Here is a 27,668-nt window from a genome sequence, read left to right as displayed (position 1 = left end):
AGAGTGTTGTGGGGGGGGGGGGGACTGAAGCAGAGAGTGTTGTGTGGGGGGGGACTGAAGCAGAGAGTGTTGTGGGGGGGGGGGGGGGACTGAAGCAGAGAGTGTTGTGGGGGGGGGGCGGGGACTGAAGCAGAGAGTGTTGTGGGGGGGGGGGGGGGGCTGAAGCAGAGAGTGTTGTGGGGGGGGGGGGGGGGGGGGGGGGACTGAAGCAGAGAGTGTTGTGGGGGGGGGGGCTCATCCAGAGTCCACGGAGAATAGAGCGCTGGTTCCAGCATGGGCTCCTGCTCTTTTAATTACTACTGAATGCGTATCAGGGAATTTCAAAGGATGATCAGAATTGTATTAAATTAAAGACAGATGCTATGCTTCCAAATTGCATTCAGTTCTTTCGTTTCCAAGGGCATCCATATTTGGGGTGGTTCAAAACCGGGGTTCAAAATGTGTTTACATTAAACAATGCATATTTGTGACCTTTTAATAAGCAGTATCTGTTGAAATCATGTGCAGTGGTCTTTTAATAAGCATTATCAGGTGAAAATCATGTACAGTGGTCTTTTGAAAAGCTGTGCAGCTTCAAGAGACTCCATGCTGTCCGCTGCTGTGTGGGACCGAAGCCTTTTAGCACAGTCCCACAGAGCCCTTCTCTGCAGCCCCTGATTTTCATCTCTTTGTTTTGTCCCTCTCTCTCTCTCTCTCTTTATCTCTCTCTCTCTCTTTCTTTCTCTCTCTCTCTCTCTCTCTCTCTCTCTCTCTCTCTCTCTCTCTCCGCTCCCACAGACTTGACCTTTTCCTGGATATTCAATGCGTACCCGTCGTTTGTGAAGCAGGACACCCGGCGCTTCGTGTCCCAGAAGACGGGCAACCTGTACATAGCCAAGGTGGAGCTCTCCGACGTGGGCAACTACACGTGCGTGGTGACCAACACGGTGACGAAGAGCAGCGTCCAGGGGCCCCCCACACCACTGGTGCTGCGCAGCGATGGTGAGACATGCCTGGGGTCACACGCTTAAGGTGGGGAAGCAGAGAGGAGTTTCACTCTGCAGACGACATGCCTAGGGTCACGCGCTTAAGGTGAGGAATCAGAGTGGAGTTTCACTCTGCAGACAACAGCGCAGGAAAGTCGTCTAGAGGAGGAGAGAGTGGCTGAGTTTACAATTTTCAAAAATGTCAAGAGTTCAAACGCTTGAAATTCATATAAAATTCGAATTTGAATAAGAAATCAATTCACTGGTAGGGAGTGGATTAACCCCCAATTCGTATTGGGTATATATTTATTTGCATAAATTCACATTTGTTTCAAATTCATTAGGTTTTTCCTGTAAAAGTTGCCCTGACAACCTTACAATTTGATCTCACAGCTGTTCACAAGTTCTTCCTTGATTAGGAGAGTGTCAGTCTTTAATTTGCATAACCATAACACAATGGGTGCTACCGGTTACAGATGTTTCATAATAGCTTACATTTTAGCGGGCAATGTTGAGGTTTTGCTTAATCGTTACTGTTCGCTTTGCTTAATCAAAAGTAAAATAGTCAAACTAGTTGACATTCTTTCATCAACCTAGGTGTATGTTAGATTTGTGTTTGTGACATAGACTGTTACTGAAACGTGAACAGTACGTTTCAGATTTGTCCGGTAAAATACATTATTTACGGACACTGAACCAGCAAGAAAGATCCTAGCGGAAACTCTGGGTTGAGAGTAAGAAGGGTGGGGGGCAGGAGATAATTTTAGAACCTCCTCCTTCCCTTTGAACTATATTTCCTGTTCCTGTTTCTCCTAACAGTGGTGCTCCACATATTTATTTATTTATTTGTTTGTTTGTTTGTTTTGGGGGCGGGGGGCTTGTTGAGAGTTCCAGTTGAGCCATGTTGAAATGACTTGGCTGGGTGGGGTGAATGGTTTCTGATCATCTCCTCACTTCTGTTCTGTTCTGTTATTGTCCTTCCCCTCTCACCTGTCTCTCTCCCCTCCTGAATAGACCGTGGTTCTTCACATTGTACAGATGCATTACTGGTTTAGAGTTTATGAGATGCTGTACAACACAGAGACCGGGCCTACTAAAAGGGGGCTTATATTGACGTTATTTTATGGTAATCCTATTATGGCTATTCAACAGATGCCTAGCTCTATTCAGAAAGCAGTCTGTTATCAGACAAACGATGGCAATCATTGCGTAAGAAATAAAGTGAATTGATACAGGCTGCATTTTCATCATAAAGTCTGAAATATCAAACCTTAAAACTAGCATGTGCGTCCGCTCCTTTCTAGGAGCCCATTAGCTCCTGAGCCATCGATGTGAAAAATGGACAGATCATACAAAAGTATCAATATCAGTGACTCAGCTTTCATGCTGATGAGAGCAAATAAAGACACATCAAAGCGGCGTACAGGTATCTTCATCTTTGCCGCAAGGTTCCAACATACAATGCTACTGCGAGCGAGTTGAAGTTACATTTTGTGAACGGTTTGCTTAAATGATGACTGTAATTTCGAAGGGCTGTGCTTTAGGTTACATTTCTTTGAGTGTTTCATTTGAAAGAATACATCTACATTACTATTGTTTAAATGTGCAGTGTAAAACCATTTCAACTGATAGCACAAATAAATTCACCAATTAGTCCTTATTACAAGTCCTGATTCTAAATGTCCAATTAGCCTAGTGCCATGTAGTTAACGGCATTGTCTGAGCACAACAACCCTGTTACTGGACACGTTTATCTTCCATCCTCGTGTCTAGCTGCAGACGTTGTCTGTCTCGGCCAACAAGGGAGTTTTGTAGAAAGACTGTTAGCCGTTTCTGAGAGAAGAAATGCGTGGGGATAGTAGGCTACACGTAATGCTTTTTACAAGGTTTTTTTCAATCGGGAATTTAGATGAAAATATACCAATGACAGATAATCAAAAATTGGCCTGGAAGCCAATCAGGAAGCCTATAATTAGTATAGTATACAGCCTATAATATAGGGTTCAGCCAATCAGCAGCACTTTCTGCATAAATGTCTTGGGTATCTTTCCAAGTAGACACTGACATTGATGGAATGTACAGTATTCCTTCTGTGTGCTATAAATCACTTAAGAAAAAACAGCCAAATTATGAGATTTAACTTCGATGGTGACTTAAGATGTTGATTTAAGATATTGATTTAAGAAACTGATTTAAAGGTTGACAGCAAGTTATTCTATTTTAAACCAGCACTTCAGGAAGATTGAAATGATCACGTTGAAAGCATGTATTTCTATTTCCAGGTATTATGGGTGAATATGAGCCTAAGATAGAAGTGCAGTTTCCTGAAGTCATCTCTGTGGCCAAGGGACAAACGGTGAAACTGGAGTGCTTTGCACTGGGAAAGTAAGTCTGAGACAAGCATTTACTGAGAATATGATCACTGCTGAGACACACACACACACACACACACACACACATCACACATCACACATTACACACACACACATACACACTCACATGGCCACCACTGAGACACACTCCCACTCTCTCTCTCTCTCTCTCTCTCTCTCTCTTTCTCTCTCTTTCATACACACACACACACACACACACACACACACGCACACACACGCACACACACAGAGAGAGAGTACTCATTCAAGCATTAATAAATCTGCGGAGGCTCTGAATAATATTTCATCTTCTTCTGAGTCATGCCTCTTTGTCCTGCTCCCACCCCCAGCCCCGTCCCCACCATCAGCTGGAGGAGGGGGGAGGGAGCCCTGTTCCCCAGGAAGGTGGACTTGAACAAGGCCAGCGGTGTGCTCGACATCCCCTACTTCCAGCAGGAAGACGCCGGCATCTACGAGTGCGTCGCCGAAAACGCCCGCGGCAAAAATGCAGTGAAGGGGAAACTCACTTACTTTGGTAAGTCGGTACAGCAACTCTTCATGTTACTGTAGGATAGCAGGCAGAAACAGCGCTACCTTGCATTTATAGCCTACTTTTGAGAAAAAGCTAATTATTAAATCTATGAATACATGTTGGGTACTTAAGTACTTGAGAGCTCAGCATTTTATCAAAACTATATGAAACCACCTCCTAATTTTGTGGTTAGATGCAGCCTAAACTGATCCCGAAACTATCCCATGTGGTCCTGGGAAGATGCAGTCTTTGAACTCTTCTGTGTTTCGGTTCACTAACTGTCCCACAAGCAGTTGTCACGCTTTAAGCCAAAGGAGCGTGCCAGTTGCCCGTAGCGCTTTGATTTCTAGGCTCTCTCCATGGTGCCCATTGATCTGTGGGGGCGCGAGGAGAGTGGAGTAAACCTATCAATTCCACTGAGGCCAGAGGGGGCCGACATTTTAAATGAGTGTTTACATCTAGTGTGTTTACTTTGGCACACTTATATAAAGTTTATGAAGTCGATTTCATGCATGTTTAAATGCTGTGGAGTTGTAATAAAGACGATAACATAACTTGGTCGAACACACAGTGAGGCTTTTCGTGGTTAAGATTACATGGCATTTATTCATGAAGAGAGATGAAGTGTGTGTTTATGCAGATAGTATCGCTGAGACGTGGAATGACGACTGCCACATATGCAACTTCAGCCAACCAGAAGCTGTTTGATGATTCTGTGTATGTCAAGCTTGAGAAGGATTCTAACTTGAACTCGAGGAATGTGTCTGAATATGTCTTTATCACATTATAAGAACCTGGTTTAAAATTAGGCCAAGTGTGGGACCAGGCTAGTTTAATATTCTCTGACATGTACATACAGTCGTTAAAAGTATGTCTCAATCTATCCATTTCTGCCAGATGGTTTGTGATTGCGAACCGTTTCTTTTATACCTAATTGATGTGAACCATCGCACTCAGAATGACCTATCACTTCAATACAAAATTGTTCATTTCCTTCTGATAGAATGGGGCTGTTTTGTGTTCAAAAGTAATTTTGTTTGTGTACATTCCTAGACATATCCGAGTCGGTGTTACATTATTAAAATGATGTCGCTGTACTTCAGTTTTGCATCTGTGCTAATTGAATCATCCTGGAAAGGTTTCAGCTCATGTATCAGACTATTCATAGCTAACCTTATTCCGTATAAATAGATGTATGTGCCATGCGTGTGCGATGGGAATGTAAATGAGGGTAGACTAAATAGTTCATCCTCCGCATCCTCTTGACAGCGCCAGTGGGGAACCACAGGTTTCCTATTTTCACAGAATGATAATCCCCCCCATCTCCCCCCACCCCACCCCACCTCAGGTGCAGGTGATATATTTACGCTGGCCCCAGTTTAACCCGAGGACAACTGTCCCATTTACTGAAATAGTTCGCAATAGATATGCAAAAAGTTTAAAAGAAATTACAAGCGATAAATACTTGCTGGGAAGAGTGCAGCTCGCGCTCATAAATCTAGTGGTTAGGTATACAAGGGCTGGCCATATAAAAGACACATGTCTGCTGACAGCATTCGGCTCTCTGTTTTTGTGCCGAGACATACATGATTATGAGCGACTTGTTTTCCCCAGCGGCTTGTAGCGTGTTTCTTTTTTCTCCGGCCCAGTGTCAGGTGATAAAAATCTGTAGTTTGCCATAGACTGGTGCTCGCGGGATATCCATCAGCGGCATAGTGGAATAGAAGAATCAATACGGCAGTGGGTTGTTTATCAGACGGCAGCCAGCTGGTGCTAAAACTATATGGATGCTTTTCTTTCAGATCTGCTCTTTATCCCCCACCAAAGTTGGGTCTGCAGCCAATCCCTTTTTATCAGAGCCACTTGTCTTGTCAGACTATTTGTGAATGTTAATGTGATACGATGAAACACCCTTTATCATGACCTAATGTCATCAATTTAAAATGTATTTGGGGATTTGACCACACAAAACAGTTTTGAGGGATTCGTGTGAACTATAGATTTAAAGTATGCTCTTATATTGTAGATATGAAGTGTCTCTTTGCCACTGTGATCACGGAATCACTGTGTTCTAGAACACTAGAGTGTTTTTTGAAGGGAGGGTTGGACTTTGTTATCCATTCCTGGCAGATGGTATCAGGATTCCACTCAGCTGCATTACAACAGACCTGATACAGAGGACTGTGAGAAACACTACATCACTTACAGAGATTCCACTCAGGTACCATCTCGCTGCGCCTGAAAGCAATCTGCTTGAAGAAACCACCTTGCAGCCCCGTCTCTAAACCTTAAAAAAAAAAAAAAATAATAATAATAAATAGAACAAAGTGTTCCTAATCCATGTCCATCGTCACTACTGTTAGGAGTTTTCAGCATGAAGGTCAGAAAATCTGATGTTGCATCACTGTATGGTTTTAGCTGCGTATTACGGGCAGCTTGAAAACAGACAGACAGCTGTTAATGGTATTAAGAAGTCAGATGTGGACGTATGGTTGCTAAGAGAAGAAGTCAGATGTGGACGTATGGTTGCTAAGAGAGCTTCATGGTTCAGGCAGGGATGAAGCTGAAGTTGTTCCCCGTTTAACTGTAAATACAAATCTCTATTGAATAATGCATACATTGTAACCGCTGCTCTTAGAGATTCTAATGAGGGGACGATTGATTAATGGCTTGCTTTATTCATTAATAGGCTCATTCAATGGTTGGTTGGCTCACTGATTTATCAAAACAATTTATTGATTTGCTTCTCACTAAGCGAGGAGCCCAGCATGAAGGTGAGGATTTCATTTTGCTTTCAGGTTTTTTTAAAAATCTTTTCCTTCTTGTATCGTTAACTTTCAGCGCCGCCACACCTGACAGAGAAGCCTCAGGACCTGCAGAGGCCCATCGACGAGTCTGTGGTGTGGGAGTGCAAGGCCAACGCCAAGCCCAAGGCCTCCTACAGGTGGCTGAAGAACGGGGAACCACTGGAACCGTTGGAGGTAGGAGAGAGATAGATGGGAAATGTTCTTGGGATCAGTTCCTCTACATATCTTTCTGGACTGCACTTCCCGAAAGCGTCGTTTGGCAACCACTGTGGTAACCATGGAGAGAGAGTGTTCTAAACGATAGTCTCTCTTATTTAACGACGGTAGTTGTACAATGACACTCTGGGGAAACACACCCCTGACCATTGCTGATTCAGTAACATTTACTGCATTCGATAGGAATTGGTGGTCTGGTAATTCCACTGATGTACTCTAATCCTTGCAGGCCCAAAGTCTTCATGTTAATCCTCATTTGTATTTATCCATGTGGCTGGATGTAGGAAAAGCAATGGAAGAAGGGCAAATAACAGATACAGGGCAAATAACAGATACAGGGCTGTGCTGATGTTGGGTTTAGTTATTCTACACACCTGTTCTGACCAGAGTTGATTCATTAGTAATTGATTTGCTCAACAAGGGATGAGTAGTCCTGTAACTCAACTGACATTTTCTTGAAACCCCAAAGTTCATCCTTATTCATATTTATTCATAGCCAAAGCATATCCAAAGCAACTCACACAAACACATAAGACAGGTGTTTTATCTGTATGTGTTCTCCCTGGTAAATGAAACCCTGCCCCAGATGTTGTTAACATGGCCACAGCTTGAGCTACAGGGTAGCACAACCACAGAAGAAAAAATATGTATATACAGTATATGCTGTTTTAACTTCAATTATTTATGCTATGTTATATAATAATATAATAACTACATAATAATTTATTTATGGACAGAGCATGTAGTAATATGGATACTACGTATAGATACTTAAATCAGGCATGAATTTCTCATGATTAAATGCAAAGCACATTTTTGTAAGACTGGTAAACCAGTTATTCAATGCTTGCTCTCATTGTTCATTTCAATAATGTTAATTTCAGTTTGCATTCCAGTGTGCCACAGCCATGCTAATGTTCCTGTAGCTGAACCAGTAGAGGAAGGTTCGAACACTAACGAGGTCACGAGGTTGATTTCTAAGAGCACACATGCCAATTATACATACAGCTCTCTGTTACTGTATTATTAAAGTTCTGTACAAACAGTGTTGTAAACTACTACTACTACTACTGCTACTGCTACTGCTACCACTACTGCTACTGCTACTGCTACTGCTACTACTACTACTACTACTACTACTGCTGCTACTGCTACTGGTACTGTTACTACTACTACTGCTGCTACTACTACTACTGATACTATTACTACTACTACTACTACTGCTACTACTACTACTACTGCCACTACTACTACTACTACTACTACTACTACTACTACTACTACTGCCACTACTACTACTACTACTACTACTACTACTACTACTACTGCTGCCTTCACTACTGCTACTGCTACTATTACTACAACTACAACTACTACTACTACTAATGCTACTATTAATACCACTACTTCTACTGCTGCTACTACTGCTACTACTACTACTACTGCTACTATTACTACTACTACTGCCACTACCACTACTACTACTACTACTACTACTAATGATAATAATAATGATAATAATCAAACAAACAAACAAGGCTGACTTCAGTCAGTTCTTTATTGCCACAAGCGGCACACTGCAACACACACGTGTATTTTATGGAGGCGACACAGGACACACACACGCACACGCACACGCACACACGAAATGTACGCTCTGCACTTCACCCATCCCGGACTGTCCTTCCTCCAGGACCCCCCAGGCTTCTCAGCGCCCGGGGACCAAGTGAACCGCCCGTCTCGGTCACGGACGGACAGGAGAATGTTCTGTTTTTCAATTTTTTTCTGTTGGGGTTCTTATTGGAGGAAACCCCTTGTGAACACGGGGAGAACATACAAACTCCACACAGAAAGGCCCGGGAGATCTCACCCACCTGAGCACTGAAGGTCTGGGGAGGACCTGCCCCCCAGAGCCAACAGCGCCCCATGCGGGAATCGAACACATGACCTTCTTGCTGTGACGCGGCAGTGCAAGCACCTGAGCCACCGTGGCCAAGCCATAATACACATACTGTACTAATAATTACTACAACTACTACTACTACTACTAATAATAATATTAATAATAATACAAATAATAATAATAATAATGATACCTGTGTTGTAATGCAACATTGCAAGTTCATAATAATTGATATATTTATCATTGGCAGTCAGACAGACTGGTTGTGGTAGTAGGCTGAAGCCTTCATTCTGTTACAGTTTTACAGATGAAGCCAGGCGAGGCGATTTAATGCTGTTCTTAAAACAGAAATCCCTGCAGTAATCTCGCTCCAAAGCTCCCTTTTTGCTCCCAGTATTAACACTAATCCAGCAGTTGAAAGAGCAACTTTCCTGCACTGGCCTGCCTGGTAATGGAGCCTTCTGTGGTGTAATTGGAGGGATGTGCAGGACCTGCATACTTTAGAGGTGGAAGTCAAAGCCATTATGGAGGTGGTTTGCAACTGCAGGCAGATAGGAGCAAACTAAAAATTCTTTGTGAGTGAACTTGACAATGATGAATATATGGGATCAGCTTTGAAGTTGAGGACACTGCTGAGAACAAACTATTTTTGAAATGTGCTGTAGATATATTGTGCTCCAGACGTTGAATATACCACCTACATTTATAGATCTTATTGAGTTACTGAGCTGTGACAGGTGTGAGTGTTTATGCGATTTTAAAATCGGATTTTGCATTCAGCTCATGAACTTAAGGGGAAAAAGATTCAGTGCGGTAAGTTTAACTGTTTTTGTCCTCAGGCCAAAGCATGTCCATAGACAGTAACAATTACAGTGTCTCAAAGCAGTTCCTCTAATAAGCACTTAAACTCAGGGGTTACAGTAGGGCTGGAGCCCGTCGGAACTGACCTCCGCTTCCTGGCATCCAGATCACTCCCTGCAGGAGCCCAGCTGCGTCTCCTTCCGCTGCGTCTCCTTCAGCTGCGCCTCCTTCCGCTGCGCCTCCTTCCGCTGCGTCTCCTTCAGCTGCGTCTCCTTCAGCTGCGCCTCCTTCCGCTGCGTCTCCTTCAGCTGCGCCTCCTTCAGCTGCGCCTCCTTCCGCTGCGTCTCCTTCAGCTGCGCCTCCTTCAGCTGCGCCTCCTTCCGCTGCGCCTCCTTCCGCTGCGTCTCCTTCAGCTGCGTCTCCTTCAGCTGCGCCTCCTTCAGCTGCGTCTCCTTCCGCTGCGTCTCCTTCCGCTGCGTCTCCTTCCGCTGCGTCTCCTTCAGGGTCACTCCATTGCCAACTCATAAACAACTCGTACTGACCAAACAAAGAATGTAGAATGGCGGCTCCTTTTCTTTGGCTTCATTAAACAGCTGTAGCATCACACAGCAGCAGTCAGTCTCCAAACCGAGAGAGCTGGCTGTTTACGCAGGTGTCACGGTAGCGGTCACTTCATTAACTAGATGGGCACTCGCCAAGGCCAAATGCCATATCTCGCAGCAGTGAAATGGAACTAAATTAGTGGGGTGTACCCGGTGAATCAGCTGGGCTCCAAAATGTTATGGGTTCTTCCCTGGCACAAGCCGCACCTTTCCACCAAGTTTCATGAAAATGGGACCGGTAGTGTTGTGTCAGTGTGCTCTTATGAAGCCTTATTAACCTAAATGTGTTTCTGCACTGCACACAGATGAGCTGCTGCCTCACAGAGCTGCTGTTTCTGCAGTGGAAACGTCGGGATCAAAGCAGTCGTGATCAGTATGAATCAGCACCGTCAGAGCTGTCCGTGCTTTTTTATTTGCAGCAAAAGTCCAAATATAGTTTCCTGTGTTTTTTCTATGTTTTTTTTCTGGCATACCAAGTGGATTATTACCGGGACTTTTCAGTTTTGCTACTTAAATGCAGCATTACTGCAAGTACGAAGCTTATCTAATCACTTAAGTAAATAAAGAAATGAGGCCACAGATACGTCAGCCTAATAATGAAAAACACAGTTCCTGAACCATGAATTAAATGCAAATAATAATAATAATGAAAAAATAGAAAGGAGTGGTTTGGGGAGAGCTTTTATTTATTCAATTTCATTTGAAATGTTGCTTTATCCAAAATAGCACAAGGTACACAAAGTACATGAATAAGGTAAAACAAAAATGAGAATGCTCTGGCTTCTCTCCAGAGGTATCTGGATATTTAGAACAATAGATTTAATATTTGAGACCTCTGACTGAAATTCCACCAATACAGTGGAGCTGAAGGGAATATATATATATATATATAGATAGATAGATTTTAGTTTAAAAAAAAATACATTTAGAAAAATCAAGAGCAGCATCTCTTTCTTGTTACTCTGGACAATACACATCCACAGAACACAGTGTGTACTCATTGGAACTACTTCCTACTGAAGAAATAGTCCCTATTTCAACCGTCTGCAGTCTAGTCTGTTAGTCCACGACCTCACTGGACAAAGGCTCCCTCTCCTCACAGATCCCAGTTTGAACCCCTGCTTATACTGACAGCCCTCCTCTGAAGTCTCTAAAGACCTAAAGAGTGGAGGTTTTGGGTGTCATGCCACACTGTTGATTAACCCTTCAGAAGTTACCGCCAAACCAGTGTGTTTAGAATGTGCTAGAATGAACGTTCTAAAGAACATCTTGGTCCGTGGAATTTTAGAGTCTTACATTGTTGATGGACGCATTCTTTTATTAGAATGTTCCAGACTCCCCTGCTGACGCAGCTGACTGGCTTTACTCTGCTTCAGAGATGCCCCTATCTCGGGCCGATGCCATAATGTGTCGTCCGGTGGTGGGGGATTTGAATGAAACCAGAGCAGAAATGCCAAATCCCCATGTCTCAGTGTTCTTCTGACGTGAGAGACGGTCCTGTTTGATGATACTATGCATTCATAGTTGGAACATCACAAGACGTTATTGTGAGAGGTTGATCTCAAGTCACACTGGAAGTGTTATCTTTTTTTTTGCTGTATCGCTTCCCTTGAGGTAAAGCTATATGTTATGATTGATTTTCATACAGGCTAAATCAATTCATCGTTCAGTTCAATCAATCGTGAACAAAGCAACCATGAAACAAAGAAATCGATACCTGAATACCCCACAAAAACCTCTGGACCATGGAGCCATCTTTGTTCGGTATTTTTCTTTTGTTCATATTTCCTCATTGTTAGCTAGTCATCTGGGCTGAAGTATTTTTGGATATACCTGACAGAGGCAAAGGTGTAGTGTATTAATGAGCTATGGTGTTACCATTCTGAAAATGTCACCGTCTTCTGCCAGAAAGAATTTAATCGATTTCCTCGCCAAAGGTCAAGCATGTTAAAAAAAAGGGAGGAAGGGAAAAAGGAGGCTGTCATTTGTTATTTCCCATTAAAGAAAGCATGTCTGATAGGGCTCCTTTTCTTCTGCTCTCAGAGGGCGGACTGGATGTCAAACATTGCAGCCACCTTTATATGACACGCCGCTACTACAACATATCATTCAAGCACAAAGAGAGACCTGACACACAGGAGCGATTCTGCTGGCGGGGCCTGGCTGTCACTGAGATGGATTAGTCATGTCTGTTGTCTAGTTCTGGCCCTCCTGTTTTGTAAGTGCTCCCCCCATGTAACGCAGAGGCATGCAGAACAGCTGCCAGCGTCGTTCAAACCCGGCGCTAGGCGCTCACCTCGCTGGCGGGTGATCTCCGCGACTCAGCATAAGGTGCACAAACAGGGTCTCTGTGGTCGCCGTGAGAAAGTGCTGATTTTAGGGGAACGTCAGGCCTAATTAATGACAGCCATAAAGCTGATCTACACCATTTGTCTCCTCCTGCCAGGAGGGGATCTTTGAGTTTCCCCTGCGGAACCCTCCAGCCGCCATCCCACAATTCACTGCAGTGCAGCACACACACACAACTCAGTTGCTCTTTACTAAAGCCGCCATAAGACTGATATAAGCGTGTCATATACATGTCATTACATATGCCATGTTATGACATTCCTTCTCATACCAGTTTATAGCATTAGATATAATGCTGTCATGTGACCCATTGTCAGTACATGTTATTTAGAGTCACGCGCTAATACGCTGTCGTAGCATCAAACTTGATGAGCGCTGCCATGACAACTACCAATATTGGTGACATGACACTGTTAGATTATTTCAAATAATTGAAAAGAAGAAAACTGTGATGACACGGTTATGTAATTGATATAGGTTATCAATAGGTTATCACCGTTAGCAACTGGATGCCTGAAATCCTCAGGCTGTCGCTGTGAAGGCCACAATGCCTCTGCTTCATTCAGGAGTGAGGCCTTCACGAACGTTCGTGGACTACCTTATCACCCGGTAGCTATCAGCTGGGTGTCTGAAATCCTCAGGCTGTCGATGTGCCTTTTCTTGCACAGCGGTAGGCATACTCAGCAGGTCGGCTGAAGAATGGTTCACTCGCGTGCCTCGCTGGTATACAGGCACAGCCCTGTCTCTTCACATGTCATTGTCAGGTTTAATCCCTTTTCAGATGAAATGACAGTCTCTTTCAAACGTTCTCCCAAAGGAGCCGACTCTCATGACATCAAACACCCAGCTCCTCCACTTCAAAGCGAGGAGAGGGTGGATGTGACGCGTGACGTAGTGCTTCTTTTGGTATTAACCCCACAAACCCCAAAAAACAAACCGCTCAAAGCACACAGAATATGGGCATATGGTGAGAACAGGTGTGTGTGTGTGTTTGTGTGTGTGTGTGTGTGTGTGTGTGTGTGTGTGTGTGTGTGTGTGTGTGTGTGTGTGTGTGTGTGTGTGTGTGTGTGTGTGTGTGTGTGTGTGTGTGTGGTAGAGGCGGTGGACAGGATTTGGAGACTGGGACAGTGCTCTATCACAATAGACAAGATTGGCCACGATTACATGAATGTTGTTTTAAGCATCCATTTATGGTGGCACCCTTTGACACAGGCCTCTCGAAGGGGGTTATGTTAGTGTGAGTAAAGGCTGAATCGTACATAGGCACTCTTCATCTCAAGGGAGATGAGCTGTACGGTCTTGTTTAAAAAGGACTTTCTATGAATGGTTATCTGAGACTGCCATCACCGCTGCTGTTTTGCAACAAAAGCTCAGTCAAATGTTGATTTTCTTTTGTCTCTCGTACCTCAGAACTGTTATTTCTCTTAGCAAAGGCTCTCACAGCTGTGTCAGACTTTTTGTATACAGTTGGAGTTGCCCTTTCACCGACCTCGCAGGAAGGCTATGAGGGTTTACAGAGGTGTGGGTGAAGGGATGATAAATACAGTCTCACTAGCAAACACATGGACGAGCAGTATCCTTCTTTTCAGAGAAGCAATGCATTTTAAATGATGACCTGTCATACCTGTCTTTGTGTGTTTCTCCCTCCTTTCTGTACAGAGCAAAGTGCAGGTTGTCAACGGCGCCCTGACCATCTCATCCCTGACACCGTCAGACGCCGGGATGTACCAGTGCGTGGCAGAGAACCGCCACGGCCGGGTTTACACCAACTCCGAGCTCATGGTCATCGGTAAGAGGAACTTCATGAAAAGTTAGATTTTTCTCAACACTTCCTGTGACATGGATGTAGCCGTAGCCGAGACAGGCGAGTCGTTCAGCCAACACCAAATAAGAGAAAAAACGCTCTCTGATTTCCCCCCCTCACGGATGGGGGACTCTCTCTACCTCCTCTGGGACTTGTCTACATGAAATAACTTTGGGGGGAAACGACACCCTCGCCGTAATAGGCTCCTTGTGTCCCTACATATCATTTTAATGATGCGCTGTTGTTGAGATGCCATGAGTTGTTTTGACTGTGTAATTACTTTATGTACGCTTGTGTCGTAAATTCATTTCCGGAAAAGAAGAAAACATTATTTCTCGAGCTTTATTTTTCTGAAGTTTTAGCACTTTTCCTCCCGCGACAGCGTAACTGTCGCAGAACTTTAATCATCAGACCTGTTGTCACGGTGGAGATTAAAGGAGGTGGCATTCCATCCCTGTTTTTTTGCACACGGTGGCAGAAACTAATAAGTGTGCCCCCACCCCCCTCCTCCCCCTCCCCCTCCCCCTCCCCCCACTGCTGTCGTTTGTGCTTGACTCTGCCGTGTCTTTGAAGAAGCCTCGGATGCCTGGGTTTGCATACAGAGCAGAGCGGAGCGGAGCAGAGAGAAGCCTGGTGACGAGAGATCTGCCGCCGGCACTACCGCACCGCCATTAAAGGCTCCGGGAGACGCCGGGGACAGACACGTCTCACTCTCTCTCACTCCACTTGTCCTCCTCTATCCACTCGCTTCGCATTTTCCACGAGACAGCTTGATTTGGCCACAGGAGAGCGGCTTAGGGGGAAGACCCTGTAGGCTCCCTCTTGCATTAATATGTCTTATTAAAGGCATTCCACAGCACGCACACACACTTACACACACACTTACATACCCATACACATACACACACACATGTGCACGCACACACACACACACACACACACACACACACACACACACACACACACATACACACACACACACGCACAAACACACACACACACACACACACTTACACACACACCACTAAATAGACACACATAAACACACCTGAATAAATCATATTAAAAGCAGTCCACAACACACACACACACCTGCAGTGCCCGTCGGTGTGTAGGGTTGTGCGGTCGTATAGCGTGCATGTCCTTGATTGGTGTTGATGATGAAGAGCAGCTCTTGAGTGTGTTTTGGCAGGGCATTCCTTCTGCACAATTTGAGATTTTTTTCTTTCTGCTGAGTCTGAACCGTGCCGGGCGTCTCTCCCCTGTGCAGCGGTAGCGCCAGATTTCTCGGCGAACGCGGTGCGGAGCCAGACTCTGGCGCGGCAGGGAGGCGACGTGCTGATCGAGTGCCGGCCGAGGATGTCCCCCCGGGGGATGATCTCCTGGAGGAAGGGGAAGGAGGCCTTAAGGGAGAGCCACAGGTAGGAGAGCACAGAGCAGCACTAACCACACACACACACACACACACACACACACACACACACACACATACACACATACTTCTGCCTGTCACTCTCACAGTTAGACATGCACACACACTCACACACACACACACACTTCTGCCTGTCACTCTCACAGTTAGACATGCACACACTCACATTCACACACACACACACACACACACACACACATGCAAGCTCACATTCACACACACACATACACACACACACAACCTGAGCGATATACAACACAAGCAGAAAATTTGCTTTTGTTACAGTGACAATATCATCTCATTCCCCATTCTCTGACCAGAAGCCATGAAATGATTAGTGGGATCTGCTGGATACGAGACAATTGAGATTATTTACCATTATTTATTAATAATCTAATACAGTTTTAATGTATTCAATATAGTTTAATGTATACTATACCAAATCAATAAGGGCAAAAGACTCCAGCATTATTAAGGCGGTATTGATTTCACTTATATGCTACATTATGCACGTTAACTTAAATGGAATTTTTGTATTTGATTCTGAGACGCAATAATCCGCCCAACCTTTCTAAGTTCCTCTGGTGCAAACCCTGGGCTGTGGTTGGGTACTTACGGTGTTGAGAGTTTTCTCCCGGAGGCGTATTGATTTGGAGAGAAGGGCCAGTACTCCTCAAGTGCTGCCTGGGAGAGATTGGTTGGACACTGAGATATGGCAAAGGCCTTGAGACATCCGAGGTTTGGAGGAAATCATTAGTAACAATCACTCAGGATAGAGGCAAGGTAAACACACACACACACACACACACACACACACACATATTCTATCTCTCTCTCTCAGAGACACACACACAAACAGAAACACACACACACTCATACACACACATATTCTATCTCTCTCTCCCTCTCTCGCTCTTTCCCTCAGAGACACACACACATACACACACACACATACACTCACATACCCAGAGACACACACACACACACACACACACACACAGACACACACAAACATATATTCTCTTTCTCTCTTTCTCTTTCTCTCATAGACACAAACAGACACAAGCACACACACACACACCTTCTAATCCATTGGGGTTGTAGACGATGTTATCTAGTTGAGACAGCTTGATACCTGTTCCTCTTGGGGACACACCAAAAACAAGACAGGAGGGGAAAAAGAATGGCTGCATATGCTAAGTCCAGGGAAAGAGTTCACCCATGCACCCCATACGTTCTCCTCTCTCTCTCTCTCTCTCTCTGTCTTTCTCTCTCTCTCTCTCTCTCTCTCTCTCTCTCTCTCTCTCTGTCTCTCTCTCTCTCTCTCTCTCTCTGGGTTCGTCTCTGTCTCTGGCTCTGTCTCTCTCTACCCCTCTCTCTCTCTCTCTGTCTTTCTCTCTGTCTCTCTATCTCTCTCTGTATCTCCCTCTGTCTCTCTCTGTCTCTCTCTCTCTCTCTATCTCTCTGTATCTCTCTGTATCTCTCTGTCTCTGTCTCTCTCTCACTCTCTCCTCTTCTCTCATCCAAGTAGATCTCCAGCCCCCTTTCCAGAGAGCGAAAGGTTCCTGCTGTGTTTAGACCACTTTACTCTCTCGTCCCCCTGGTGCCGTGTGCAGCTAAGGACCATGGGAGTGCTGCTGGGAGTGGGGCGGCTGTGAGAGCTGCGGTGTCTGTTGCTCTGCCTTCAGCGCAGTTTGAATAATGGACGACGGGGATGACATTTAATGTTTGTCCCTTAATGGCTCCTGTAGATTCTCTCGCTCTCTCTTCCTGAGGTGCAGCACTTTCAGAGACAAAGATGTTGGCCAAAGCTTTTTTTTTTGTTACACTCAGCTTTGTTCTAGATTTGAAAAAAAAGCAGCCTGATTGGACACTGCATGACATGATTAAATTGGGATAAGTTTGTTCTTGCCATGTAATGCCCTTCCCTTGTGTGAGTTTGTCACTAAACTCTAACTCAGACAGGTGTTTCTACAGAGAGGCTCAAGGGTATGCTTGCTCAGTGCCTCTTGATTTCATACCGGTTGAAGTTGAGGTCCAGTGATCTGGGTGAAAGGATGAGCTCAACAGCCAATCAAATACACTCCTGTACGTGCTACTGAAGACGAGTTGGAGCACAGGGTCCCCTTGTTGTTGATTGGCTGGAATAGGTTATGGCTCGGTCGCTCTGTGTCCCATTGACAGACCTAGGGCTGTGCATGAACACCAGAGTGTTTTTATGAATGCACTCCGAAAAAGTGTAACGGATTATAATCAAGGACTGCGCCTTTAATACCAAAGACATAACACACATATTTGTAGCTGTACTTTAGTCATTCCTCGGTCGGCTTAATCATGTCAAAGTGAGTCGGTCCTGATGCTGCGCTGTGACTCCCCCGAGGCTCTCTCTCTCTCCCTGAGAGAGATGCCAGACTCTGCGATCATTAGGTGGAGGTTTGCACGACTCGTCTGATCTGAGATTAATTGCATTAATTGCATTAGCGGCTTTCTGCGGTGTCACCCAGTAATCCGTCTTAGCCGCGGTAAATCTGCCTGTGATGTGCTATCGAGTCCTCAATTCGCCTCAAGCAATGCTATTGAGTTAATACCCCACGACCAAAGGCATCTGTTTGTGCGACAGATGTCCTGATAACCGGGGGGAAGAGGTTCAGTCTAACCAGGAATGGCATCCTTATGTGACTGTGTAGAGAGTTAATAGCCAGAAGATTTTGTTTAAACCAGCACCTTATATCCCATCAATGGTCCTTTAATTGTCATTTAAATGTAATGTTAAAAGATGAACATCTGTACAGGCTGATGAACCAGTCCATGCCGCTTTATCTGTCTGTAGTGTATGTATTGGTCTGACCTTGCCATCCATAATGTGTTTCCTGAATTATGATCATAGTTTACCATGATGCATCGTTTCCATAGTCACGGTCCATACTCCACAATTCACATCGTTCACAGCTGTATGTCATCTTTTTTAAACTGTCAACTGTATCTGAAATGCAGATGCATTAGCAGTGTTCATCTAAATCACACGGCCTTGTGTAAATTTAAGATTTCAGTCACGCGTTCTTCTAAATCACACGGCCTTGTGTGAATTAAAGATTTCAGTCATGTGTTGTTCTAAATCACACAGCCTTGTGTGAATTTAAGATTTCAGTCTCGAGTTCTTCTAAATCACACGGCCTTGTGTGAATTTAAGATTTCAGTCTCGAGTTCTTCTAAATCACACGGCCTTGTGTGAATTAAAGATTTCAGTCTCGAGTTCTTCTAAATCACACGGCCTTGTGTGAATTAAAGATTTCAGTCTCGAGTTCTTCTAAATCACACGGCCTTGTGTGAATTAAAGATTTCAGTCTCGAGTTCTTCTAAATCACACAGCCTTGTGTGAATTTAAGATTTCAGTCTCGAGTTCTTCTAAATCACACGGCCTTGTGTGAATTTAAGATTTCAGTCTCGAGTTCTTCTAAATCACACGGCCTTGTGTGAATTAAAGATTTCAGTCATGTGTTGTTCTAAATCACACAGCCTTGTGTGAATTTAAGATTTCAGTCTCGAGTTCTTCTAAATCACACGGCCTTGTGTGAATTTAAGATTTCAGTCTCCTCTTTCACCCTCCTCTGGGGAGGCGGCTGCGGTCCTTCAAAAAGAGAAGCTCCTTGGATTCCCTCCCAACACATCGTGCCCAGGAGCAGGACTGAGGGTGGCTTCACAGTTAATGTGATGGCAGAAATTTAACTAACCCCTTGTTCAGGTCTCGGGGGTTATTCCTTAATCATACATCCTCCGTGCTGATAATAATATAACTCATATTGCAACCAAATTAATTCACTTTCACAGTCCGTGTCTGTCTGAGGAGACTGTAGAAAGCTTTGTCCTCCAAGCTAAAATGGGCGGATAATGAAATATCAGGAATGTCCTGGAATTTATATTAGGTTGTGGAGATTGCATTTAAAGTAATTGTTCTTTGCGGATTTTGTGTCAGTTTAACGGGCTTGTCTACTTGCGTGCGACTCATAAAAATGTGACATAACGCATTTGATGGATTTGTGTGAGTGAAATGTATTACTGCACAGGGAACTCTGGGATTGCGGAGGTGCCGACATCATAGAGCAGCACAGGATTTTGTCAGAGAGAGAAGAGAAAAAAAACAGAAAGAAAACAATCAGAGCTGACATGAATGTCAGGGGCGCGACGTGTGTTTTGCAGCTCGCAATCCTTCGCCTGTTGACTGGCAAATGTTTACCCCTAAGGTCATTCCCTTTATTAACCCCACACATTTTGGTGACAACAATATTGATAGTTAGCACCCTGGGGAACAGAAGCCGAGGCAGTCAGCATTGTTTAATATGGAGACTGGATCGCCAGTGTTTACACCCCAGCCTCCTATGGATTTGTGGGGAGACAGGCTGTGCATACTGTTTATGATCCCGCTTTTAGTATCCCTCTCTGGCCGGCCGTGTCTGGATGAGTCTCAGCGATGGCCTTTCCGGTGGTGGTTTGGGTAAGAGTATTGCTTTATCAGACCGCACAGGGTTTAAGTGGTGGTCAAGCCGAGTCTCTGTCTGGAAAGAAAAAAAGCTTAACAGAAATGGCATCTAGCATACTTCCTCGAAGGCTACTGTGAGCTACTGTGTGCTGCACAGTCAAAGGCCTTATTTCTGATCTTTGTGCCCCCTATCACGAGTTAAATGCATTTTGGGTCATGAGAAAGGGAGAGAGTTCAAAAAGGACACGTTGTTAGGTAACCATCCAAAGAACGGAGTGTACAGTGGAGGTGTTCATCTTTCTGCAATAGGGCTCACTGAAAAGGTGTAACTTTCTCTGGTTTGACATGGTGTATCACCATACTACACCAGTAGTATGAAAGAAAGAAAGAAAAAAGGAAAGAAAGAGAGAAGGAGACAAGGAAAGAATGAAATGAAAAGACCTAATGTAAAGGCGTGAAAACATTTTAATAGCTGGTAATCAGTCAAATAGGGGTTTTGCTCAATGTCCTTTCAAACTCCTTTAGTTTGAGTGCTATCTGTCGCCTCTCTCAGCGTTTTAATAATTCACCGTCCTTTCTACGGTTCAGAGTTTCTCCTGTGTAATTTTCCTTGCTGTCAGAAAGCCACTTATAAAACCTGTATTCTATGCGTACTCTCTCCCTGTCTCTCTTCTTGTTGTTCGCGGCTACGTGCCCTTCAACCACTGCATGAAATTATAATGTCTCGCGTCTATTACTGCTAGCCCTGACAGAAGAAAAAAAACACGTCTTCAGAACTCAGGGCACACTGTCTCGGCAGAATTTTTTTTTTTTTTTTTTTTGCAATTATGAAAGAAAGAGGAGATAACACTTGCGTAGGGTCAAACAGACAGTCCTCTCCAATTTATACTCTGAGCAGAATCTGTCATGACAAGCTGTTATTCTTTCCTCCCTTTTGAAATGATCTGAAATCCCTCTGAATTTCTGAGAGCGATTTCCTTTGTTCAAGATAAACTCTCTTTTTGTCTAATAACCGTGAGGGTGCTCTTGTTATCTGGTGTCACAAGGTTTCTGACATTTTGTGCTTCTATTCAAATGAATCCTGAATTAAAAGTCTAAACATTCAGGAGTTTAATGAGAGGCCCTCCAAGCTAGCCCACCTCTCATTGTTACCTTTCTAGAGCACTAATGATTTGCCTTTGACAACCACACAATAGACCTCCGCTGTCTCTATTAGGGTATGAATGTGGGAAGTTTGCGTCGGGGTTAAGTCAGTTCCACCAGGATCTTGCTGAAGGAATTCTCAAAAATTGCAGTTAAAATTGCATTTATTTTGATCAAAACATTTTAATGATAAAAGCAATCTTAAATAATGCATATATACCATGACAGCTTTTTTAGCGGAAATATTGGGGTATTAAGAGAAATTAGCAACCAGCAATTGCGGGAAATCCTCGAATTTGTGTGAATTTGCGAAATCGCAAGATCACACAATCCTGCAGGCACTACAAAGTAAGCACCCAACTGAATGTATTTATAGGTTCTGTATTCAGCCAAAGGGTGTGTATTATAAAGTCAGTGGTGTATCTGTGAGAATCAGTACAAGAAAGATCAAATGCTACATGGGACTAATTCATCACTAATTACTATGCTGTCTGTTGTGTTTTGTATGGTTTGTCCTGGGGTCTCCATGTCTCCCAAATATGTCAGTGCTGTTATTTAAAAAGGCACATTGTGACATTCAAACAACAGCTTGGGTGTCAGGCCTGTTCTAATTAACAGCGACTGTAAATGAGATGCATACCCTAACCACAAATTGATAGCTCTCTCTCTCTCTCTCTCCATCTCTGTGTTGTTTCACAGTCAGGGCGACTGATAGATTGTGTTCCCGTTCGAATTAGGGGGGCGAGAAAGGAAGCCAGGCAATTTCAGCGAGGGCGGACAATCATTTCATTTTATTTTTTCCAGAGTCTCTGTGCTGGATAATGGAAGTCTGCGGATATCAAATGTCACCAAATTGGACGGCGGGCTCTACACGTGTGTGGCCAGGAACCAGTACGGCATGGGAAGCAGCGCCGGGACCCTGGTGGTAAAAGGTACAGTAATTGCCTCTCAATTATGGCTTGAAAACGAAGCGAAGTTGTCACTGCGTTTCAGGATTTTCTTTTCCATTAGGGCTGTCTTTGAAGTGTGGAGCAATCCTCCAATTACGCCTGTATGTGTGTGTGTGTGACTATTTTAAGAAACGGTTTGAAGACGTGTACGTAATCTTGTATAGTGCTGGCAATATTGGACAACTCCTCCAGGGAACGTGGAATCGAGTGCTAATTTCAGTGGGTAATACCTTTTATGCCAGAGCTCACTCAAACTGTATATTCAGTGCGAGAATGATAGGGTTTAAATGAGTTTTTACTCCTTAGAGAGAGTGCATCATGCATTTACTTCACTGAGTGTGTAGATGTCTTCAGAAGTCTGACCATCTCCTTGTGTCCAGTGACAGAAAAATCCTCTCCAAACTTGGAATGGTCTTAATTGCAACCATCTGTGGCAGTGGCATCTGTGGCAGTGGTACAGTAGGTAGAGAAGTCGTTTAGTAATCAGAAGGTTGCTAGTTCGATTCCCTGTCGAAGCGTCCTTGAGCAAGACACTGAACCCCTAATTGCTCCTGATGTGCAGTGTGCCATCAGTGTAAATGTAAAATGTGTATACATTGTAAGTCGCACATATGTAAGTCGCTTTGGATAAAAGCGTCTGCTAAATGACTAAATGTAAATGTAAATGTAAATCTGTGGGAGAGGATGAGTCTAATTTGTGTGGTTTGCTGTTTCTGTTGAATGTCTGGCAGCTCATGTATAATTCAGTGTTTTTTTGGAGTGAAATAGCCATGCTTGGTTTGAATAAGGGTTCAATCCATTTGAATCAATCCAAATGTCTGAATTGCCAGTGAATGCTCCGTCCCTTAAAAAGCACAGTCAACAAATATCATGTTAATATGCTGTTTGGTGTTTCCATTCCTTTTTGCATTGCAAATTAGTTGCTACAGTAACCATTTTTGTGTTCAATGCCTGTTGGAATTTTACAAGACTGACTGCATCTAGACTCTAGATTCTAGAGTGTTTGTAAGTTTGATTCGACTTATTCTTTTGCTAAAGTGTGCCTTTTTCCAGAAAGCCCTGTTGCAGTATTAATGTGATCTGACAATGATAATAATCAAGCAGTTTTTTCTGCTCAGACAGAATAAAACAACGACCATTAAATACATATTTCCCCCGCTCTGAATTAATGATAAAACAGACCTCTGACGGCAGAGAAAGGGACGCGCCTGCAATATTGAACATTTGCACTCATCGGTCCTTGTGGAATGTGTGTGTGTGTGTGTGTGTGTGTGTGCATAAACAGCCCACATAATTAGCTAAAGATTATGAAAGCAATCAGATGGCTAAAATCATGTCACAGACTTTCTGTGTTTCTTAGTTTGCAAAGTCCATCTGGCCAATTGACTAAATACGCCAAAGAATAGAAGATATTTTCTGTGTTTGTTGTTGACTGTTCCTGTAATGGGCAGGACATGACTATGTGGTGGCTTGATGGTTATGTATAATTCAGTGGGTACTTAAGTGGACATTTAAGACCCCCCTTGTACCACATCAGAGGGAGGAGAATAAGACACCCAGCAGCGCCCAGACAAAGATGGTGTTTTTACTAAAAACACACGCCATGCTGGGCTCCCTGTCTGTGCGCAAGTGGTGTGAAAATATGTAGCGTTCAGTGTGGCCTTTGAAAAGAGAAAAGTGCCCGTGTTGACTTGGCTTGTTTACTGTGCTTGGTGAACTGCCTGGGAAACAGAGCTTGAGGGGCTGGAGGCAGATGAACGAGAACACAGTGACATCTAGTGGTGATGTTTGGGTAGCACCACGCAACCTCATATTTTAGCCATTTCATTTAGCAACAGTTAATAAATAATATTGTTTACAAACTTTATTTATAAAACTCAAGAGGGTGTTAATGGTCTCTAACAATTGTGAACAAAGAATTCTTTATTTGTTCTATGTTATATTTATATTCTATACATTTCAGTTGTCTAAATATGTGCTTGTACTTTTTAGCTGCTTGATATGTATTTTTGTGACTGATTATGTGTTGGGTTAGCGTCCTGGGACTTGTTTAGTTTCACAACAAACAAGGCGTCCATGTGCGTGACTCTGATTGGTGTGTATTTCTCTGGTGTGTCCGTGCAGAGCCTACTGTGATCACCACCAGAGCAGCGCAGGTGGACGTGACGGTGGGCGAAAGCATCGTCCTGCCCTGCCAGGTCTCCCACGACCCCTCACTAGACGTGAAGTTCACCTGGTTCTTCAACGAGCTCGTCATCCAGTTTGGGAGCCATGGTGGATACTTTGAGAAAGTTGGTGGAGTAAGTGATGATTTTGAAGCAAAATACCTTCATAACAAAATACGCGAATGGCTCTCCACTAAGGCAGCCATTCGCTTCCATAGCTCTAAAATAGCAAATGTGCTCCGAAGTAGGACAGTCTGTCGTCTAACACTTAATATGTTCCACAGAAAATCAATCTCAATCTTATGGTCAGCTAGCTATTACAAAGTTTCAATTTGAGGTTCAGTGTCCCTTACAGTACAGTTTAACTGTATACTAGAATAGAGTATTTGCTGGTGGGTTAACCCAGAGTGTCAGCCAGGTCCCCCTCTCGTGCTTATAGCTGGTCCAAAATACTGCAGCTCGTCTATTAAGTCAGAGCACAATACCCCTGTACTCTCCTCCCTTCACTGGCTCCCTATACGTGTTAGGATTCATTTGAAGATTTCTTTTTTTGGTTCACTTACGAATCTTTGAATGGGCTTGCTCCAATATCTCTGACCTATTCCAACTGCACGTTCCATCAAGGCCACTCCGGTCCTCTCACCAGCCCCTTCTGGTTGTCCCAAAGTCAGAAGCATAGGGGAGCATAGGGGAGATCACGCTTCTGCTTGTCCCAAAGTCAGAGTTGAAGCATAGGGCGGATCGCGCCTTTGTAGTTATAGCTCCCTAACTCTGGATCGAGCTGCCTCTGCATGTATAAGGCTGGCCCTTATACTGCCTGTTTAAAATACATTTGAATTCCTTGCCTTTAACTCAGTGTGAGAGTTGCTTCTTCTTTTGTTGTATTCCTGTGGTCTCATGGCGTTTATTTATTGTCTTTTTTGTCTTTTTAAAACCTCTGTTTTTATTGTGATGTTTTATTGGTTGCTGTTTTGATAGTACAGCCCTTCGGTCAACCGTTGTTGTCTTTAAATGAGCTTTATAAGTAAACCTGACCTGACTTGAGTTTACACTGTGTGGGTATGAATGAGATTGACAAATAGATATAGAAGAATAAATATTTACCTGTTGGGACTGGTTTAAAAATGTATGTGTCATTTTTGTTTTGAATGTAATGTAAACTAATCTAATGTTAGTCATTTGTCTTTGTGTATTAAGTTAAGCTGAATAAAATGAACAGACGTTAAATCAGAACACATTTTCACCTATTCTAAATTAAATTAAAAAAATGACTCTAATAACTATTGTTTATTAGATTGGTGTCAGGAAGCAATTAAACCTGTTTGAAGTAATTTGTCTCACCCCTGCACTTTCCCAGCCAATCAGTCGCTTTAATTTCACTCCTTAATTCAACAAACATGCGGCTGCTAATTTGGAAAGTAAAACTAGGAGTTCTGATAAGCAATTAAAAGTTTCAGAAACTTATTTTTATGTTCAGTTTCCATCCAGTGTCTTAATTGGGCTTCATCACAAGTTAATGCGATAAATTAAACTGTAATCAAAAATGTTCTCATTGAAAGCAATACATCCATGGCATAATAGCATGATATGACAACGCAAGTGCATTTGTGGTGCTGTCTATTTAAGACTTCTTGACGTATTCTCAATTTCAGATTAAAACAATTCTTCATTGCCACTAATCTTGCAGTAATCAATAATCAAGAACTTTAAAGCCCATAATTGCCATTTCCTGTTTGTTTGTTTTTATTATTGTACTCATAGGATAACCTATGACCTGATTGGCCATTATGCCTTAGCAACAAAGTGAACATCATTTCCTGTGTATGACTGAACCTCCCTACAGCCGTCTGCGGGAGACATTATGATCCGTAATCATTTCCTGTGTATGACCTCTGAACCCTGAACCTCCCTACAGCAGTCTGCGGGAGACATTATGATCCGTAACATCCAACTGAGGCATGCTGGGAAGTACACCTGTGCAGTCCAGACCAAAGTGGACAGCTCCTCCATAGCCAGTGACGTGGTGGTCCGAGGTACGGGTATCAGCTTCAGTGCCTGTATACTACTCAGCTATTTGAAGGTGTTTATGAACCCATCCGCTCATCGGCTCATTTGCTTTGAGTGGTAATGAATACAGGCAGCTTAATACCCTCACTTTAATTCCACAATTACAGCTGCTATTACAAAAGAGTATTGTGTCTACGTGACGTTTTAAATGTGTGTTCATTACATTGAGTCATTTAGAGGAGACTTTGGCTGAAGTCATTTGTAGTGTAATGAAAGAGTGTGGTTTATCGGCCATCTTTGCTCTCTAGGGATTTGCCTACAGCCTGCTGCCCTTACAGCTGTGCGGTAGAAAGGGAAATGTTTCATTCTTTCTTTGAGAAACTTTTCATGTTTTTCTTTTTATACTTTACCTTTAACAGTTGTCTGTGTTTTTGTTGGTGAGAATGTACAGTACGTTCATTTTTTTTTGCCATTGACAAGCTGCCATTTTATTTTATTTGAAGTAGAATTGTCTCCTTCTCTCAGGTAGGCTGATTGCCTGTCAGACTGTGGTTGCACAGAGTTTAGAGTGATAGAGTGACACCTGTCACTCATAATGGCACGAAATTACATTTCACAAACACGGCTCCTCCTCCTCCTCCTCCTCCTCCTCATCCTTCTCCTCCTCCTCCTCCTCCTCCTCCTCCTCCTCATCCTCCTCCTCAGGGTCCCCCGGCCCACCAACGGACCTCCAGGTGGACGGGGTCACGGAGACCGCCTCCTCCATCTCCTGGAGGGCTGGGCCTGACAACCACAGCCCCATCCAGACCTACATCATCCAGGCCAGAACCTCCTTCTCTCTGGGCTGGCAGGCAGCCCACACAGGTATGGAGCTCAGGCCCGGCCCAGTACAACCCACACCATTCACCATGACAGCCTCGTGGGCTACTGGGTTTATACACGCACAGCTGAATGCATGTGCATGTCTCACGCAGCAGTGCAGCCATAGATTAGCGATAATTACTTTCTGATGGACTATTCAGGTATTCAGTGGATGTTTTGCAGCTCAGCTAAAGCCCAGTATATATACCACACTATTCACCAAGATAGGCTCCTGGGCTAGTGGGTTTGAACACATGCAGCTGAAGGTATGTGCATGTTTCA

At 43.7% G+C, this 27,668-nt stretch overlaps 1 protein-coding gene across 2 annotated transcripts in view; it reads left to right on the top strand.

Annotated features, from left to right (window-relative positions):
• cntn3a.1 (contactin 3a, tandem duplicate 1) overlaps window positions 1-27,668 on the top strand; it is a 78,396-nt gene that overhangs the window by 40,860 nt on the left and 9,868 nt on the right. For both annotated transcript variants that reach the window (XM_012827379.3, XM_042707695.1), the window contains 10 exons: window positions 778-981; window positions 3,248-3,350; window positions 3,688-3,872; window positions 6,711-6,850; window positions 14,207-14,336; window positions 15,622-15,772; window positions 22,208-22,335; window positions 24,478-24,653; window positions 26,434-26,551; window positions 27,231-27,389. In XM_012827379.3, the coding sequence (XP_012682833.2) occupies window positions 778-981; window positions 3,248-3,350; window positions 3,688-3,872; window positions 6,711-6,850; window positions 14,207-14,336; window positions 15,622-15,772; window positions 22,208-22,335; window positions 24,478-24,653; window positions 26,434-26,551; window positions 27,231-27,389 (1,494 nt within the window). The remainder of the gene's footprint in view (window positions 1-777; window positions 982-3,247; window positions 3,351-3,687; window positions 3,873-6,710; window positions 6,851-14,206; window positions 14,337-15,621; window positions 15,773-22,207; window positions 22,336-24,477; window positions 24,654-26,433; window positions 26,552-27,230; window positions 27,390-27,668) is intronic.

Source organism: Clupea harengus, chromosome 4, assembly GCF_900700415.2.
Source record: "Clupea harengus chromosome 4, Ch_v2.0.2, whole genome shotgun sequence".
Classification (NCBI taxonomy): Eukaryota; Metazoa; Chordata; class Actinopteri; order Clupeiformes; family Clupeidae; genus Clupea; species Clupea harengus.
The sequence above is the reverse complement of the archived record's forward strand: the minus strand, read 5'-3'. Positions and strand labels throughout refer to the sequence as shown.